Raw genomic sequence first — 19,652 nt, 5'->3', positions numbered from 1 at the left:
ATTTCCTTCTTTTTCCACACAAGGGGTATATGGATGTTGGGTGGTATTTTCTGCCCAGCATTTCTCAGGAACTGAGGTATGGGAAATGAAATTACCTTCCTTTCTTCCCCAAATGTGGTCCTGAAACAGGACCACTGTGTCTCTGCATTTCTTACATTTCACACCTGATAAAGACATAGGCAAACTAAGAAAAATCAAAGAACATAACAATAACATTGTGAATCAAGTCTTTCTGCGAAATCGTAAGGTAAGAGGTTTTTCTCCAGGAACACAAGTCCAATCTGAGTTCGTATCAGGGTCCTGAGGCGCCTCTACAGGTCCCTTAAATCTGGATGCGTGCGTCCACCCCTTCTCTCTTGTTCGTGCTGCAGCCTCTGTAGTTAAGAGAACTTGGTATGGACCTTCCCACTGGGGCTGGAGTTTTTCAGTTTTCCAGGTCTTGATGAGAATCCAGTCTCCTGGTTCCACTTTGTGTAAAGAAAAGTCTAAAGGTGGTGTTTGTGCCAATAGTCCTCTCTTTCGTAAATCTGCAAGAGAGCGTGACAGTGCCTGTAAATAGTTCCTAACAAATATATCCCCTTCCCCCAAGGTGGGACACCCCTCAACTGTACTCCAGAAGGGAAGCCCAAACATCATTTCATAAGGGGACAACCCTACATCTTTTCGTGGGGCAGTACGAATTCTCAATAAAGCCAGGGGCAGACACTTTATCCAAGGCATTTTAGTTTCCACCATTAATTTTGTCAATTGCATTTTTAGGGTTCCATTCATACGTTCAACCCTCCCTGAGCTTTGTGGATGCCAAGGGGTATGTAATTTCCAAGAGACCTGTAATGCATTACAAATCAATTGTTGGATTTTTGAAGAAAAATGTGGACCCCTGTCTGAGTCTATAGAATCCATTATACCATATCTGGGGATTATCTGCTCTAGGAGGAGGCGAGCTACTGTAGAGGCTGTAGTATTTACTGTTGGGAAGGCTTCCACCCATCGGGTAAAGTGATCTATTATCACCAACAGATATTTCCATCTTTGGACTTGAGGTAACTCTGTGAAGTCGATCTGGATACGTTGAAAAGGGCGTATGGCTAATGGTTGACCTCCCATGGTCCCTGTCCTCATTACCTTCTTATTAATTTTTGTGCATAGGTGACAATTCTGCACCTCCTGTTGGGCCAAGGTGTAGATTCCCTTACACACATATTCTCGAAGCACTGTGTCACATAAGGCTTGGGTGCCCCAGTGGCTCTGATGATGCAGGTGTTTTAAAATATTGCGAGTTATTTCTTTATTTAGAACCATTCTTCCATCTGGTGTCTTCCATGTTCCATCAGGCAACTGGCTTGCGCCCAGCTGAGCCATGTCCTTTTCTTCCTTAGTAGTGAAAATGGGAGCCTTTTTTATGCCTTGCCTTATTGGGATTAAGGTCAGCAAACGGACTTCTTGTTGCATGGCTGCCCTTTTGGCTTCTTCATCAGCCAGTCTGTTTCCAATTGCTGTCGGGGTATCTCCCCTCTGATGGCTTGGTATGTAGACCACTGCTATTTCCTGGGGTAATGTCAAGGCTTCTAAAGTCAGGGTAATCATCTGTTCGTGTGCCAATTCCTTTCCTCTTGATGTAATTAGACCACGCTCCTTCCAGATCTTACCAAAGGTATGCACTACCCCGTATGCGTATTTGGAATCTGTGTAAATCGTTCCAATTTTCTTTGCCAGTATTCTGAGGGCTCTCTGCAAGGCATATAGTTCACAGGATTGTGCTGACCATCTTCCGGGTAGTCTCGTGGATTCTACTACTTTCCAAGTATTTCCTTCTATTATAGCATATCCACTTCTTCTCATTCCGTCAACACATCTGGCGGAGCCGTCAATGTAGAATTCATATCCTTCTCCCAGCGGAGTATCGCAAAGGTCTTCTTGGGTCTTGGTCTGAAGATCTGTCAACTCGACACAGTCGTGCTCCACCTCTCTCTCTGTTTCACTGCCGTATAAAAACTGAGCTGGGTTGCAGCTATTAATCTTTGCAAACTGTAGATCTTCTCCGACCATTAAAATGGTTTCATACTTTAATATGCGAGAATCAGTCAGCCATCAATGGGCAGTTTGTGTTAATAAAACACTCACAGAATGGGAGGTGTACACAGTCATCTTTCCTCCAAAAGTAAGTTTATGTGCTTCCTCTACCAACAGAGCAGCAGCCGCTACTCCCTGGATACACGTCGGCCATCCGCGAGACACTGGGTCCATCATTTTGGAAAGGAAAGCCACTGGGTGTCGCTGACCGCCTTTTTCCTGTGTTAAAACTCCCACAGCTGTTCCTTGGTTATGAGTGACAAATAGCTGGAAGGGCTGTTTTAAAGAGGGCAGAGTGAGTACTGGGGCTCGTGTCAGGCGATGCTTCAAGTCCTCGAACCATCCCTCCTCCTCCTGGGTCCATTTCAATGGATATTCATTTTCATTTGTCAGTTTTTCATACATAAACTTCACCAAAGCTGAGTAGTCCTCTATCCATAACCTACAGTAACCTAAGAGTCCCAGGAATTGTCTTATTTCCTTCTTATTACGGGGTAACGGCATTCTAGTGATTCCCGCAATCCGTTCAGGGGTAATCCGTTTCTGTCCTTTACTTATCTGGTGTCCCAGATATATCACAGTTCTCTCAACAAACTGTAACTTGTTCCTGGACACCCGTAGACCCTTTTTCCCCAGATAATTCAAGAGTCTAATTGTATCTCCCCTCATTTCTTGTTCCTTGGGTCCTGATAATAGTAAATCGTCCACATACTGCATTAGTTGGGAATCATCAGATTGTGGATAGTCCACCAGGATTTGTTCTAGCATTTGTCCAAACAGGTTTGGAGATTCAGTGAACCCTTGGGGCAATACAGTCCACCGAAACTGTCTCCGTCTACCTGTCCATGGATTTTCCCATTCAAACGCAAACATATCTCTACTTTCCTCTTCTAATGGACACGTCCAGAAGGCATCCTTCAAGTCGATAACACTAAACCACTCATGGTCTGGGGGAATCCGACTCATAATAGTATAGGGATTAGGCACCACTGGGTGGCGGGTCTGAACAATAGCATTCAAACTTCTTAGATCCTGAACTAGGCGATAGGATCCATCTGACTTTTTCACTGGGAGTATAGGGGTGTTATAAGGTGACATGCATTCTTCTAATAGTCCGTCTCGTATTAAAGTCTCAATTACCGGCTGTAGCCCTTTTCTCCCTTCCAAAGAAATAGGATACTGACGTTTCCTTACCGGCTGATGACCTGGTATTAATGTGACATGTAAAGGTGGGATGTCCAGACCTCCTCGATTTCCCTCCTTATACCAGACTCTCTCGTCAATCTGCCGTTCATCCTCTTCCTTTAAAGCGCAGAGGTGGACTCGCACTTCTCCGTCCACAGGGAGAGCACCCAAACCTAGGAGAGCCTGTAAGTCCCTTCCTAGGAGGTTAAATCCAGCCGACGGTAATAACAAGAGGTCTTGTACCCCTTCTCTTTCTTCCAGTTTCACTGTTACTTGGGGAATTATTGATACCATTCTGGGAGCCCCTTCTATCCCAGAAATTGTCAAATTACTTTTTACAGGCTCAGTTCCGATTGGCACAGTTATTACACTACTTCGTTCCGCTCCTGTGTCCACCATAAACACCACCTCTTCTCCCTTGGGACCAATTTTTAGTTTTACCAGGGGTTCCCTCTTATATTTGGTCCCTAACATTTGGAACCCCTGACACCCCTAATCTTCTTCCATAAGTTCGAGGGCACGCAATTCCCTCTTGTATCGGGGGCATTCCCTCTTAAAGTGTCCTTCCTCATTGCGGTAATAGCACTTAACGAACCTCCGGGGTCTTCCCTCTCTTGGATATCTTGGATTGTTTAGAGGAAGGTTTTGTTTTCTTTCCCCTCTGGATTCAGCATTCATCTGTCGGATAGTCTGTACCATAACCTTTGTCGCCCTCTTTTGATCTTCTTCTCTCTGCACATATACTTTTTGCGCCTTTTTTAACAGGTCACTTAGGGGTTTTTCGCTCCAGTCCTCCTCCTTTTCTAGTTTCTTTCTAATGTCCTGCCATGATTTGGAAACAAATTCAATTCGAATAAGCTGTTCACCCATTGGTGTACTAGGGTCCACGCCCGCATACTGTTGGACATTCTTTCTCACCCTCTCCAAAAAATCAGTAGGGGACTCGTCTTTCCCCTGGTGGTTCCCAAATGCCTTGGTGAAATTGTGACCCTTTGGCACAGCCTCTCGTATCCCTTTAATTGTCCACTCTCTATATTGTCTCATACTTGCCAATCCCTCGGGTGTTCGTTTGTCCCACCTGGGTTCATTTAAGGGATATTTTTGTTCATGGGGTCTGGGGTCCCCAGGTTGTTCATATTCCCACATGAGGAGGGCAGCCCGTCGAATCATCTGCCTCTCCTGGGGTGAGAATAATGTTCCCATTATTGCCTGCATCTCTTCCCACGTATATGTGTTTGGTCCCAGGAATTGGTCAAGCTGTTCAGCCAGTCCTATAGGATCTTCTAATAACTTTTTCATTTCGTTCTTAAATCCCCGCACCTCTGTACTAGTTAGGGGAACATTCACATATCCCGTTGCCCCTCCCGGTCCTCCCATAGGAACTTCCCTCAGGGGATTTAGGCTTATTGAAAATTTTGATGGTCCTGGACCAGTCTGGGATCTTGTCCAGGGTCGGTTTACCGGTGGAAGTTTAGGGTCCGACTCCCTTAATTCATCCTTTTTTTCCCGGCCCCTTTCGGGGCAATCAGATTCATCACCTTTCCCCTCCGGTAATAAGCTTTCCTCGGGCGCAGTAGGCACCGGGGGAATATAAGGAGGGGGAAGGTTGTCCAGAGGTTCCCATTTCTTTTCTCCCGCTACCCTCAATTTAAAACATTTTGTTAAGGATCCTGGCCAGGGAACCCAACAAAATGCATATGCTGACTCTTCTTGATTCACCTTTGGTCTCGAATTTACATATATGTTTAATGCTTGTCTAACCCAATCCTCATCAGATCCAAATTTCGGCCACCAGACCGAGGAACCTTTAATAGGTTGTTTCGACCAAAGGAGACAATATTGGACCATCTTTTTCTTGTTTTTGTCTCGATATCTTTTACTATCCCAATTTTCAAACATTCTCCCCAAAGGGCTGTCAAGGGGAACTCCCAGGAATTGTCCTGAATTTTCAGATGAGCCCTTAGATTTTGATCCTCCCATTTTCCCACCTAGATCTGTTTATCGTTGCTGAGGACCCTCTCGTTCTGGACCCTACTCCCTTCTTCTCAGACGCCTCGTCGGAGGTACTGTCCCTCCTTCGGTTACCGCTGAGGTTTCCCTGGGGTTGACCCCTCTCTTCTCGGCACTTCGTCGGAGGTGCTGTCCCTCCTTCGGTTACCGCCGAGGTTTCCCTGGGGTCTATCCTAGAGTCCCACGACAGGGTCCTCACGCCACGACAAAAGATCTATACCTGATCTATTACGTTAGGTTTTTTATCCAAACAGGTGTATCCCGTTACACCTGTTACCCAATCCCCACACCACAATCGTAAGTCGTCACTTACCGGTGTCTTCCCGGGGATTGAACCGTCACCCTTCTCCTCTCCGTCTTGTCGTGTCACCTTGTCCGGATACCACTCGCTCAAGCCGCCCGAAGCGACGAGCAAGGGACTAGGAGCCGCTGAACTCAGCGGGGTGCACCGCCTCCGATGTCCCTCTTCTCGCCTCCCCTCACGGCCGGAGTGTAGATCCCGGACGAGCCCCCATTTGTCAGAAATAAAACTTCTCACACATGAGTCTCTTTAAAACTGATGACACGACAAGCTTTATTTACAAGTCTGCAGAGTTGGACTCAACTGGTTTCTCACCAGTTAAGCCCCGATACATACAGTGCATTGATTTTTATACCCTTATTGTTTGCCCTTCCCCTTCTTATTAATACTGTTTTAATTGGTTAGTATTGCAAAAGCATTCTAAGTATAACTGCATTTTTAATTATCACGTTCGTTACGTACGCTGTGAACTCTACATACACTAAATTCTGTTTCTCACCCTTCTTATCAATCTTTTGTCTCCTGCATGTCTCTCACTATGACCATGAAAAGATAGGTTTTAAAAAAACATATTCAGCAGACCCTTTTGTCCTTGGCTGCTAGTAAGCTCCCTGTCCGTTCTGGCTTCCCTGTTTATGATTAATCATCACATTTTAACTTAAGTCATTTTAACCTAAATTCTCTATATAACATGTATGTTTTCAGTGGGACATCCTCTAACTCTATTGTTAATAACAAGGGTGAGTGGTCAGATAATAGTTTTGCTTTGTATTCAGTCTTTCTAACTCTCCCTTTGGCCTGCACTGACAACAGAAACATACCTATCCTTGAATAGGTCCTATGTCTGTTCGAGTAATATGAGTACTCTCTCTCTTGGATGCTGTTTCCTCCATATATCAATTAATTTCATGTCCTGCATTGATTTTAATGTGAATTTGGTTACTTTATTCATTTTGTCCATTGTCTTCCCAGTTTTATCTATCACTGGGTATAGGTTGAAGTTAAAATCCCACCCCCCATCAAGATATTTCCCTGTGTATCTGCTTTCCTTAGGAAAATGTCATAGGAACATAGGAAGTAGGAAAAGGAGTAGGCCAAAAATGGCCCATCGAGCCTACTCCACCATTCAATAAGATTATGGCTGATCTAATTTATGACCTAACTCCACCTACCTGCCTTCTCCCCATATCCCCTCTATCAAGTAACAATTTATCTAACCGAATTTTAAATATGTTTAATGAAGCCACCTCAACCACTTCCCTGGATAGAGAATTCCAAACATTCACTACTCTCTGGGAAAAACTATTTTTCCTCATCTCTGTCCTAAATCTACTCCCCCGAAGCTTGACACTCAATTTGGTGTCATCTGCAAACTTGGCTCCACCACACTTTGTCCCCTCCTCCAACTTATCAATGTAAATGATGAACAGTTGTGGGCCTAGCACCGACACCTGCGGCACCCCACTTACCACTCTCTGCCAACCTGAAAGACTCCCACTTATCCCGACTCTCTGCCTCCTGTCAGACAACCAATTTTCAATCCATGCCAATATACTTCCCCGGACTCCACTTTCCTGTAACTTACTGATAAGTCTCTTGTGCGGCACCTTATCAAATGCTTTCTGGAAATCCAAATATACAACATAAACCTGTTCCCCTCTATCCTGCATAAATTTCTGATCTTCTTCGTTAGGTGCATAAATATTTAGCGAATTCCAAAATTCTGAGTCTATCTGGCACTTCATCATTACATATCTGCCCGCTAGGTCTGTTGCTACTTCCTTTATGCTAATTGGTAGATTCTTGTTAACTAGTATAGCGAGTCCTCTGACTTTTGAGCTATATGATGATGCCACTACATGACCTACCCAGTCTCTCTTCAATTTATGCTCTTTCTTGGTTAGGTGAGTTTCTTGCACAAATGCTATACCTATTCTCTCCTTTTTGAGTAGTGTCCCCTCTTTTAATTTGGTTGTGTATTCCTTTAATGTTTAAAGTCATATAATTCAGTGTACCCATCTCATACCTCTGTTTTCAATTCTCTCTTGCCTCCTCAACCTCTCCATCCCCCTTTTCCTGGTGTTGCTCTTTAAATTATTGTTGCTCATCATGGCAACATGACTAGAAAACAAAATACCCCAGAAACCCCAACAAAAACTAACACAAAATAAGCTCCTAACCAAAATTCCATTCACACCCCTCTGTATTGTCTGGCTCTTTGCCAGACAACCACAACACCCCCCCCCCCCCACCTTTCCACTTGGGTTGCAATAATAACCCCAAGCATCAACTGATGTTGCAGTGTCAGATCTTCCCCCTTCTCCAGCTCCCCCACCAGAAAAACACTATACATTTTCTATATTTATAACAAAGCTCCTTAACTTATTTCTATACATTGTTTTGGCAGTCCTTCTTAATACTTCTCATCTCGTTTTCTGTCCGGCAATCATTCTGCAAGACAATCGGCTTCTTTTGCATCTGTAAACAGTTTGTTCTGCTCCCCAGGGATGAATACTTTAAGTACCACTGGATTTCGTAGCACCTTTTTTCCACAATTCCGCTTTTACCGAATTGAACTCCTTCCGCTTCTTTAACAGTTCAAAGCTAGAAAACTATATTTTGTTTCTTGTATTCCAGTGGCTGTTTATTTTCCTTCACTTTATTCTTTGCCCGCTCCAATATTTCTTCCCTTGTTGTGTATCTTAATAACTTTACTAATATGGAGTGCGATTTTTTAATTTGGTTGCGGCTTTGGTATCAACACTCTGTGGGCTCTTTCGATTTCTATTTCCTCTTGAAGTTCTTCTGCTTCCAACACCTGTGGCATCCATCTTTTTATAAATCCCTTCATATCTGTCCCTTCTTCGCCTTCTTTCATGCCCGCTATTTTTATATTATTACGTCTACTATAATTCTCCAGTTCATCAATTTTTTGAATTAACAAATCCTACGTCTCTTTAATTTCTTTCTCTCTTTCATCTTTTCTCTTAGTTCATACATCTCCATCTCCACATCTGCCTCTTTTTCTTCCACTTTGTCCACTCTTTTTCCTTTCTCTAGTATTGCCAGTTCCATTTTCTGCATTGTCTTCTGCCTTTTCCATTTTTAAAATTGTGTTAAATTCAGACGTTAGCATCTCTTTTAATGTCCTCATCTGATCGTTAAAATAATCTTAATCTATAAGCTGCTTATCTCCTTTACCTTCTGTTTTCTCATGTAGTTCTTTGTCTTCCTCCTTTTCTTCTCTTTCCCTTTTTCTTGATGTCTCTTCTTCACTCCGTGCCATTTCCCCGACTTTCTCTGGTGTGCCGGTCACATCTTCCAGCTGGTCCCCCCTCCTGTCAGCGTCTTCTGTATTCTGGCACACCCCACCATCCATGCCATGGTCAAAATGGTGGCCCACAGATTTGTCTGGCATGGTCTCTGTAAACTGGTCAGCCAGTGGGCCGAGGCCTGCACGAGCTGTCAGCTTTTCAAAGTGCAGGTTCACACCAGAGCGCCCACACTGACTTTTCAGCTGGTGCAGCCCAGGTTCAGCCATGTGCACATTGACTTTGTGGGGACCATTACCAGTTTCCTGTGGGGCGAGAAACCAAGATGTACCGCTCCACGAGGTGGCTGGAGGTGGTCCCGCTGGCTGATGCCACCACAGAAACTTGTGCCAGGGCACTCGTTGACACATGGTGTCCCAATTTAGGGTGCCAGAGCACCTCACCTTGGACGGGGGGCACAATTCATCTCTGGGCGGCACTGGCTAACTTTATGGAGGTGCAGCTCCACCATACCACAGCGTATCACCCACAAGCCAACGGGTTGGTGAAGCACTTCCACAGGCACCTCAAGGCAACCTTGATGGCCTGGCTCAAGGGTCTCAACAGGGTGGACAAACTGCCTTGGGTCCTGCTGAAAATCCATACCACGCTGAAGGAGGACTTCAATACCTTGGCAGCAGACATGATCTATGGGATGCTTTTAATCATACCCAGGGAGTTCCTGGCCCCCGATAAATGCCCAGAAGACCCCACGACAAACATGCGGTGGAAACTGGGGTCCTTGGTCCCATAGCAACCCCACCACATGCCCAGCCCAAACATAGCATCCCAAAAGACCTAAATACTTGCCAGTACGTGTTCATGAGGAGGGGCGGACATAGACCACCATTACAACGACCCTACTTGGGGCCCTACACGGATATTAGAGACAATAGTTCTACCTTTGTCCTAAACATCAGTGGTAAGGAGGAAACCTTTACTGTCAACTGCCTGAAACAGGCATATCTGGACTGTAATGTGCCAGTCTCCACTCCGCACCCCCCGATGTGGGGCAGACCACCGAAGGCTATGGATAATGGCCTGATCACCATTTATGGTGGGGGGGGGGTCATGTAGTGGCCCTCACATGGAGACGCAAACCAGTAAAATGGCCAACGAGTGCAGTGACCACACAAACCTGGGGGTGACACCGGCCTTGTCCCAGGTGATGTCCGCATGGCAGGAAGATGGGGAACTCTGGTGGGAATGCTGGCCAACCTGAGGTTGGTGCTCTAGCCCATATGAGCAGAGCTGCCAGTGCAATAAATCAGTCTTCAACTTTGTCTCCACTTATGTGGGTTTTCCTTCTACACTCGTTGTAGTGCGTATGCTACAGGGTAAGATATAATTGGTGTAAAAAAAAACACTGAACCAATCCATATCTTGCATTTATAATTGATGTCATGCTGTCCTTAATCATTCTGATCAACTTCTTTCTGAAATCATCACATTTAAGTCCCATCTTTCTCTTAACCTCTGTAATCCTGATTTTGCACTTTCGCTCTGGAGAACACAGTACATTTTTGTTATAAATTTGGATGTATTCCCCATCTTTCTCTTAAGAACAATCTAAGCTGGATAAAATAGAAGGTGGTCCCATTGGCCACTCTATATATGTGTTTTAATTGTTTGAAGGACATAAAAGTTCCTTCTGTGTAGCAGTCTTTAATATATCTTATTCCTTTGTCATACCATGAATTCATATTCTATTGCCTATGTTCATAGACAATAACACATTTTTACACAGTGGTGCTTTTATTGATAGCCCTACTTATTTTCCTATACATTCATTAATTTCTTGCCATGTTCTGATCCTTTGTATTAGTATGGGAGTATCTGTATTTTTTAAATTATTTGACAATCCATTTATAGATAAAAATCCTTTGCTTCCTTCTCCTCCATTGAGTACATTCCCACCTGAATCTGTGTGTGGGTGGGGGGGGTGAGTCCTTCATTGAAGGCTGCGAGAAATCTAGCCTGTGAAGCTAAGTAGTATTTTTTAAATCTGGAAGTCTAAGTCCTCCCAGCCCATAGTCCCATGTCACTTTTTCCAATGCTATTCTTGGTACCTTCTTATTCCATAGGTACTGTCTAATATGATTGTTTAGTAGCTTAAAGAAGTTTTTAGGTAACAGAATAGGCAGCGATTGAAAAAGGTACTGCAGTCTTGTCATCACTTTCATTTTGACGCAGTTAGCCCTTCCCACCAAAGTAATCGGTAAGTCTCTCCATTTCTGCAGGTCCCTTTCTATCTTCCCAAGAACAGATCCCTGTGGCACCCCACTGGTCACTGCCTGCCACTCAGAAAACAAGCCATTTATCCCAACTCTCTGTCTTCTACCTGCCAGCCAGTTCTCAATCCACATCAATACTTTTCCCCCAATCCCATGAGCCTTGATTTTGGAAGCCAGTCGTTTATGCGGGACCTTATCGAAGGCCTTTTGGAAGTCCAGGTACACCACATCCACTGGCTCTCCCCCATCTATTTTACCTGTCACCATCTCAAAGAATTCCAATAGATTTGTCAAGCACGATTTACCTTTTGTAAATCCATGTTGACTCCGTCCGATCCCTTCTCTGCTAGTCATATGCTCCGCTATTACATCCTTAATAATGGATTCCATCATTTTGCACACTACTGATGTAAGGCTCACCGGCCTATAATTCCCCGCTTTTTCTCTACCCCCCTTTTTAAATAGTGGGGTAACATTAGCTACCCTCCAATCCATGGGTACTGATCCTGAGTCTATCGAGTTCTGGAAAATAATTCTTAAAGCATCTGCTATCTGAATGGCCACTTCCTTAAGTACCCTAGGATGTAGATTATCAGGCCCTTGGGATTTATCTGACCATGTCCTTAGAGATACTGATTTCTTTCAGTTCCTCCCTTGCATTAGTCTCTATGTTTCCCAACATCCTTGGGAGGTTATTTGTATCCTCTCTTGTAAAAACAGAACTAAAGTAAGAATTTAATTGGTCTGCCATTTCCTTATTCCCCATTATATATTCCCCTGATTCCAACTGCAAAGGACCTTCTCTGGATTTCACCAATCTTTTCCTCTTGACATATTTATAAAAGCTTTTGGAGTCAGTTTTTATATTTGCCGCAAGTTTACTTTCGTAATTTATTTTTGCTCTCTTGATTAATCCCTTTGTCCTCCTTTGGTGCATCTTGAACTGCTCCCAGTCTTCGGTTGAGGTACTTTTTTTGGCCAATTGATATGCTCTCTCTTTGGACCCAATGTTGTCGCTAATTTCCCTTGTTATCCACAGTTGAGTCACCTTTTTTGGTTTATTTTAATGCCAAACCGGTATAAACGATTTTTGCAATTTCTCCATTAGATCTGTGAATGCTTTCCATTGTCTATCCACAGTCAACTCCCCCATAAACACCACCCAATCAATCTTACTCAACTCCCGTCTCATACCATCATAATTCCCTTTATTTAAATTCAGGACCTTAGTCTCGGTTTTAATTTCATCACTCTCCATGTCGAGTGAGAATTCGATCATATTGTGATCGCTCCTACCCAAAGGGCCTCGTACAACAAGATTGATGATTAGCCCCTTATCATTGCATAATACCCAATCTAAAATGGCCTGCTCCCGAGTTGGTTCCTCGACATATTGGTCTAGATAACCGTCCCGTAAACATACAAGGAATTCCTCCTCCTCAGTATTTTTACTAATTACTAAATACAGACTCTATATACATATGAATGTTGGAAAGATTGAAAAGTTTGTTGAATTTTGTGAGTCTATGAAAATCAAAAATATTCAAAAATAAATCAGGAAGACTAAAAGAAGACATGAGGTTGCTTTGTCTACAAAGTGAAAGAAAATCTTAAGGGTTTTGACAGGTATATTATGAGCAAAAGAATAGCAAGGGACAAAATTGGTTCCTTTGAAGATCAGAGTGGTAGGCTTTAAATAGAGCCAAAAGAGATGAGGGAGATCCTGAATGTTTTTTTTTCCATCAGTATTCACTCAGGAAAAGGGAACAGAGTCATGGGAAGTTTGGAAAACAAGCAATGAGGTCATGGAACCTATACAGATTAAAGCAAATAAGGGTGGATAAATCCCCAGGGCCTGACAAGATATTCCCTTGGATCTTGATGGAGGCTAGTGTAGAAATTACACTGGCAGAAATATTTAAAAGGTCTTTAGCTATGGGTGTGGTGCCGGAGGATAACCTCATCCTCACATTGTTCTGTGGTTTAAAACAAACTCCAAAAGTAACCCTGGAAATTATAGGCTAATGAGCCTAAAATTTACATCAGTATTAGGTAAATTATTGGAAGGAGTTCTAAGAGATCGGTTGTACAATTATTTGGATAACCAGAAACCGGTTATGTTTAACCAATCTTATAGAGCTTTCTGAGGAGGTTACCAGGAAAGTTGATGAAGGAAAGACTGCGGATGTTGTTTACATGGACTTTAGTAAAGCCTTTGCCAAGGTCCGACATGGGAGGTAAATCAGGAAGGTTCAGACATTAAATATTTGTGGTGAAGTAGTGAAATGGATTCGACAATGGCTGGACAGAAGTCAAAAAATAGTGGTGGATGATTGCTTCTCAAACTGGAGCCCTGTGATTAGTGGTGTGCTTCAGGGTTCAGTGCTGGAACCATTGTTGTTAGTCACCTATATCAATGATCTTGATGATAATGTAATCAGCAAATTTGTAGATGACACTAAGATTGGAGGCATTGTGAACAGCAAAGAAGGTTTTTAAAGCTTGTCTGGTAGAATTCTTGAGTTGCAACTCAAAAAGCTCAGTTTGTGTTAAAAGCGCAAAAGTTAAGATTTCCCCCGCCGCCCCCCCCCCCCCCCCCCCCCCCACTGGTATATCAATACCACTCCTGATGTACATAACATTTTGCCATGGAACAGGATGAACACAGTAGCAAAAATAAATCTTTGTTAAGCTTATTACTATATAAAATAAATTGCCAATGTGATCTTTATGTGATGTTTGGTTAAATATGCTGAGCTGCTTACATTGTTAAAAAGTTTCATATTTCAAAATGCATTCCATTTGTTACAATGTTGAAGAATCATCTTTCAAAATTATGAAGAAAGATTTTAACATTAATAGGGCATTCAAGTTATAATGAATAACCGTACAATCTTAGATAATCCAATGGTTGGCAGATTACTGCAGCCAAAACAAAACACAACACTCTGATTGTTAAAGGTAGTCTACCTCTGCATTTTCTAAATGCTTTGTGATATAGCTGATTAAAAACATTTCATTTTCTGGCTTCTTCAGGTAAAAATGGCCTCCAGGAAGCTTTTGGATGGTGAATTCCGCAGATGTTAAGTCTTTCCAAGCTGTAAGGTTTGAACAAAATACAATTTTAATCCCTCACAAAATATATTTCATTTACATGCACTAAACAGTAATTGGCAACTTATTTTTAAAAAACAAGCACTTGCCAAAATATTCTTCAGGGAAAAAACATTCTACTCTGCATGTTTGATTCTGAAACTGTCAATTTAATCACTTGGAATGATTGGGTTCTGATAGGATGGAAGGAAAGGGGCAATTACAGTTCGAATCTGGCGAGATCTGTAAGGAGTTGCATATTCTCCCCATGACCTGCATGGGAATTCCCTGGGTGCTTCAGTTTTCTCCCACCTTCCAAAGCGTAGGAGTTAATTGGGTATCCTGGGTTTCAAGTGAACTCCAGTGTTTTCACTTAGAGGTGAGCCAATGCCTAACATGGTTGTTCAGTCTCACTTGCATCCTTTCAACCTTCCAATTATATAAGAGATCTTTATTTCTAACTCTTCAGGAAAGGATTGATATACAAATAGTATGTGACAGAGTATAGAGAGGTGTTTGGGATATAAATTGGGAAAGGTTTGTTAGAGCAGGACACACACAAACACTTTAAAACAATTTTTGCAGGAGCTTTTGCAAGAGTGCTCAGACTCATGATGGAGTGTTGTTTGCAAAAGGGCAACAAATGTAAGGACAGGCAGTAGCAGCTTTGTTTGGAAAAGAGCATTTACTGTCTGGAAGGTCATGTGATTTTGGCAGGCAGAGAGGAGAAAAAACAGGCTCTGCTCTGAGAGGAGGGAGAGAGAGAAAGAGAGGAGAGACCGACATCGGTTCCAGAGGGACAAGCTGGCAAGCTTTGGAAGACGGCCTGGTCAAAGGAGAGGACTGGCTGTCCAGTGCTTCCCTTGGAATAGGAGAAACAGGAAGGAACTCTGTGGTGACCTGAAACAAGAAAAACTCTCTATCTGAAAACCAACAAGAACCCTTCTGAGTGGTAACCATTTACCTGTTAAGCATCAAAGCCTGGTGTACTTTATTATTAACTTCTGTGCACAGTGCAAGGATTGCCTGCAACTAACACACACGCGCTTAGAATTAGGAGGTTAAGTAAGTCAATAGAGATAGGTTAAAGTATGATTCTATTTTCATGTTCAAAGATAATTAAAAGCAACTTTTGTTTAAGTAACCCTCTGTTGTGGAGCATATCTATTGCTGATGGGTTTACAGGTCCTCTGGGCTCGTAACAAATATAAAAAATAAAATCATTAATGAATCAAATTAAGTTAGTTGGCAAGCAGTGGATCCACGCCTGCCTGTGAGAGTTAAATTGAAGGAGAGGTGGGGATGGGATGATTATACTGAGAAAAGACAAACATGAGCAAGCTAGGATCACATGTAGCGTACAAGGGCAGCTAGCTGGATCCAAGACAATCCAGCTCAACTTGATGCAAGGATGAAGCAAACAAAAAGATGTTTCTACAATTGTGGATTTATGCAATTTCCTGAAAATTAAAGCAAGAGTTTCACCTTCAAGGTCATGTGGTACATCCTCTTTGCCATCAAAGCTGCTGATGGCACAGGAGAAGAGCTTCATGTGTGGCTTTTCATATCTGTAATACAAGTAGAGTTCAAATATAATTCATCCACCTCATATACAGCAACTTCCATTTTATTGCAAGCTATACTCATTTTTAACAACTTGGTAATTAAATCCTACTTTGCAGAGGTAGACACAAGCCTTCATCTAAGCAATCCTCAGACAAATTCTCACCTCAGGTAGTCCTACTTATAAAATAAGATAGAGGCCAACAGCTGCAATTTTAATATGAACTGGAAGATGATAAGAAAATCAGCTATGGCTTTCTTTCTAACGTCTGTGAAGGAACAAAATTGCTTATTTCATGATCTGAAATAACAGATCTGAAACATGCTATTCTTTTTGGAAAATAACAAGATTATTGCAGATCATTATAAAGGCTGTAATAATCAATACTGCTTTTTAAAATATGCTAAACATCTTTCCCAAGATGCACCTGGCACAATGACAGTGGCCAGCAGCCCATATGTAACAAAGACTAATATTCCATGGTTTAAGGGTTTCTGGGAGGGATTGAGACTGGAACCCACATTGCCACCTCAATGTTCAGATCTCCTTAACTCAGCAGATGCCCAGAATTGCACCAGCATTTCATACATTCTGTACTAAACCAATGACACACAAGACTACCAAGATGATCCAATCGATATTATTTGACATTTTCTTCCATTCTAACATTAATGTTTATTGCTGAGGAAGGTTGTAACGCTTACAATTAAAAATTGCCTGACTGAAAAGTTGCCAATGAAGATGAGAAGCGTTTCATCTAACTATATTGTTTTGTGTGCCAACTACATTGTTTTATGTGCACCAGACATTTCACACTGTTGTGACAGTGAAGCTTGTGACCATAGCAAAAATAATCATTTGCTCTTAAATTATGTTGTAAAATAAAAAATATAAACTTGACGTATCATTCTTATTTTTCCCGATTATATTACTGCTATATATTATCTAATTACCTAATTAATTCCACAAGTCTAAGATCTGCTTTTAAAACTGGAACAAAGAATTGCAGAATGTCTTTATTTGTAAGAATCTCAGATGGGGTACCACCGATAGATGTCATCCATTTCAAGAATTCATCATCTGGGAGGTCTGACTTCTTTTGGATAGGGAATCGAGCTGCAGACTAAAGGAAACATAGTTATTCAGTGTCACTTTAAACAGTTAAACTATATTTTAAAATACCCTAATGAACCCAGACAAATCTTTTTAAATTCATTTGTTTTGCACCTCTAATTGTCATGAAGATGAGGAATCAACACTGGAAAATCAAATTAAATTATGGACAGTTCTCTTGTATTTTCACAGGCAACATCACTGACATGGCACAAATGTACACTTAGGACTCTTCTAGCCTTCCGTCTCGCATGCAGCCATCTTCAGCACAAACTCCGGGAGATCCAAAATGAGTGGTGGACTAGTCTTGCCAAACGAACCCAGCTTAGCGCCGACATTGGCGACTTCAGGGGTTTTTATGAGACACTAAAGGCGGTGTACGGCCCCTCACCCCAAGTCCAAAGCCCTCTGCGCAGCTCAGACGGCGGTCCTCCTCAGCGACAAGATCTCCATCCTCAATCGATGGTCAGAACATTTCCAATCCCTTTTCAGTGCCAACCGCTCAGTCCAAGAATCCGCCCTGCTCCAGCTCCCTCAGCAACCCTTGAGTCTAGAGCTGGATGAGGTCCTCACCCGGGAAGAGACATATAAGGCAATTGAACAACTGAAAAGTGGCGAAGCAGCAGGTATGGATGGAATCCCCCCAGAGGTCTGGAAGGCTGGTGGTAAAGCTCTGCATACCAAACTGCATGAGTTTTTCATGTTCTGCTGGGACCAAGGAAAGCTGCCTCAGGACCTTCGTGATGCCATCATCATCACCCTGTATAAAAACAAAGATGAGAAATCAGACTGCTCAAACTACAGGGGAATCACGCTGCTCTCCATTGCAGGCAAAATCTTCGCTAGGATTCTCCTTAATAGACTAATACCTAGTGTCGCCGAAAATGTCCTCCCAGAATCACAGTGTGGCTTTCGCGCAAACAGAGGAACTACTGACATGGTCTTTGCCCTCAGACAGCTCCAAGAAAAGTGCAGAGAACAAAACAAAGGACTCTACATCACCTTTGTTGACCTCACCAAAGCCTTTGACACTGTGAGCAGGAAAGGGCTTTGGCAAATACTAGAGCACCTCGGATGCCCCCCCAAGTTCCTCAACATGGTTATCCAACTGCATGAAAACCAACAAGGTCGGGTCAGATACAGCAATGAGCTCTCCAAACCCTTCTCCATTGACAATAGTGTGAAGCAAGGCTGCGTCTTCGCACCAACCCTCTTTACTATCTTCTTCAGCATGATGCTGAAACAAGCTATGAAAGACCTCAACAATGAAGACGGTGTTTACATCCGGTACCGCATGGATGGCAGTCTATTCAATCTGAGGCGCCTGCAAGCTCACACCAAGACACAAGAGCAACTTGTCCGTGAACTACTCTTTGCAGACGATTCCGTTTTAGTTGCCCATTCAGAGCCAGCTCTTCAGCGCTTGACGTCCTGTTTTGCGGAAACTGCCAAAATGTTTGGCCTGGAAGTCAGCCTGAAGAAAACTGAGGTCCTCCATCAGCCAGCTCCCCACCATGACTACCAGCCCCCCCACATCTCCATCGGGCACACAAAACTCAAAACGGTCAACCAGTTTACCTATCTCGGCTGCACCATTTCATCGGATGCAAGGATCGACAACGAGATAGACAACAGACTTGCCAAGGCAAATAGCACCTTTGGAAGACTACACAAGAGTCTGGAAAAACAATCAACTGAAGAAACACACAAAGATCAGCGTGTACAGAGCCGTTGTCATACCCACGCTCCTGTTCGGCTCCGAATCATGGGTCCTCTACCGGCATCACCTATGGCTCCTAGAATGCTTTCATCAGCGCTGTCTCTGCTCCATCCTCAACATTCATTGGAATGACTTCATCACCAACATCGAAGTACTCAAGCTGGCAGAGTCCACAAGCGTCGAATCCATGCTGTTGAAGACCCAACTGCGCTGGGTGGGTCATGTCTCCAGAATGGAGGACCATCGCCTTCCCAAGATCGTGTTATATGGCGAGCTCTCCACTGGCCACCGAGACAGAGGTGCACCAGAGGTACAAGGACTGCTTAAAGAAATCTCTTGGTGCCTGCCACATTGACCACCGCCAGTGGGCTGATAGCGCCTCCAACCGTGCATCTTGGCGCCTCACAGTTCGGCGGGCAGCAACCTCCTTTGAAGAAGACCGCAGAGCCCACCTCACTGACAAAAGACAAAGGAGGAAAAACCCAACACCCAACCCCAACCCACCAATTTTCCCTTGCAACCGTTGCAACCGTGCCTGCCTGTCCCGCATCGGACTTGTCAGTCACAAATGAGCCTGGAGCTGACGTGGACATTATCCCTCCATAAATCTTCGTCCGCGAAGCCAAACCGAAGAAGTAAGAAGAAGCAGCAAAGTGATCTCAATTCAATTGTGCTGGCATTTAAAGATGATGGCTGAATGGATGTGTATTGGTCCCAGTGCAAGGCAAAATAAATTACACATACAATTTCTAAATCTGTGTTTTCACTTCATATATAATTTTAACATTGCACAATTAAACTGAAAAGTTCCAAGAAACAGCAGCAGAACCTCAGAAGACTTTCATTGCATTTTTCTATTGTACTTGTGTGTATGACAATAAACTTCATTCATTTAAACTGATAAAATAGAATGGTCCTTGCCTTTTTGTAACCATGGTCTTCCCTGATGATGAGCATATTTAAGTAAATGTTTAATATTCACAACATCTAATACGGAAGTTACATCAAACTACTAGCAAAATCTATTGGTGCTCTCAAAATAAGGAAA

The 19,652-nt window shown here is 43.0% G+C and overlaps 1 protein-coding gene across 3 annotated transcripts in view; it reads right to left on the bottom strand.

Annotated features, from left to right (window-relative positions):
• Nucleotides 1-401: 401 nt before the first annotated feature.
• The window catches only part of olah (oleoyl-ACP hydrolase), a 77,465-nt gene continuing 58,214 nt past the window's right edge, over nt 402-19,652 (bottom strand). For 2 of the 3 annotated variants that reach the window (XM_069914310.1, XM_069914309.1), the window contains 4 exons: nt 16,725-16,894; nt 15,693-15,775; nt 14,085-14,212; nt 402-527 (listed from right to left, as the gene is read on the bottom strand). In XM_069914310.1, the coding sequence (XP_069770411.1) occupies nt 486-527; nt 14,085-14,212; nt 15,693-15,775; nt 16,725-16,894 (423 nt within the window). In that variant the 3' untranslated portion in view covers nt 402-485. Of the gene's footprint in view, nt 528-13,823; nt 14,213-15,692; nt 15,776-16,724; nt 16,895-19,652 lie in introns of those variants that run through there. The other variant, XM_069914311.1, reaches the window with a different exon arrangement.

Source organism: Narcine bancroftii, chromosome 1 (assembly GCF_036971445.1).
Source record: "Narcine bancroftii isolate sNarBan1 chromosome 1, sNarBan1.hap1, whole genome shotgun sequence".
Classification (NCBI taxonomy): domain Eukaryota; kingdom Metazoa; phylum Chordata; class Chondrichthyes; order Torpediniformes; family Narcinidae; genus Narcine; species Narcine bancroftii.
This window is presented reverse-complemented; position numbering and strand designations above follow the sequence as displayed.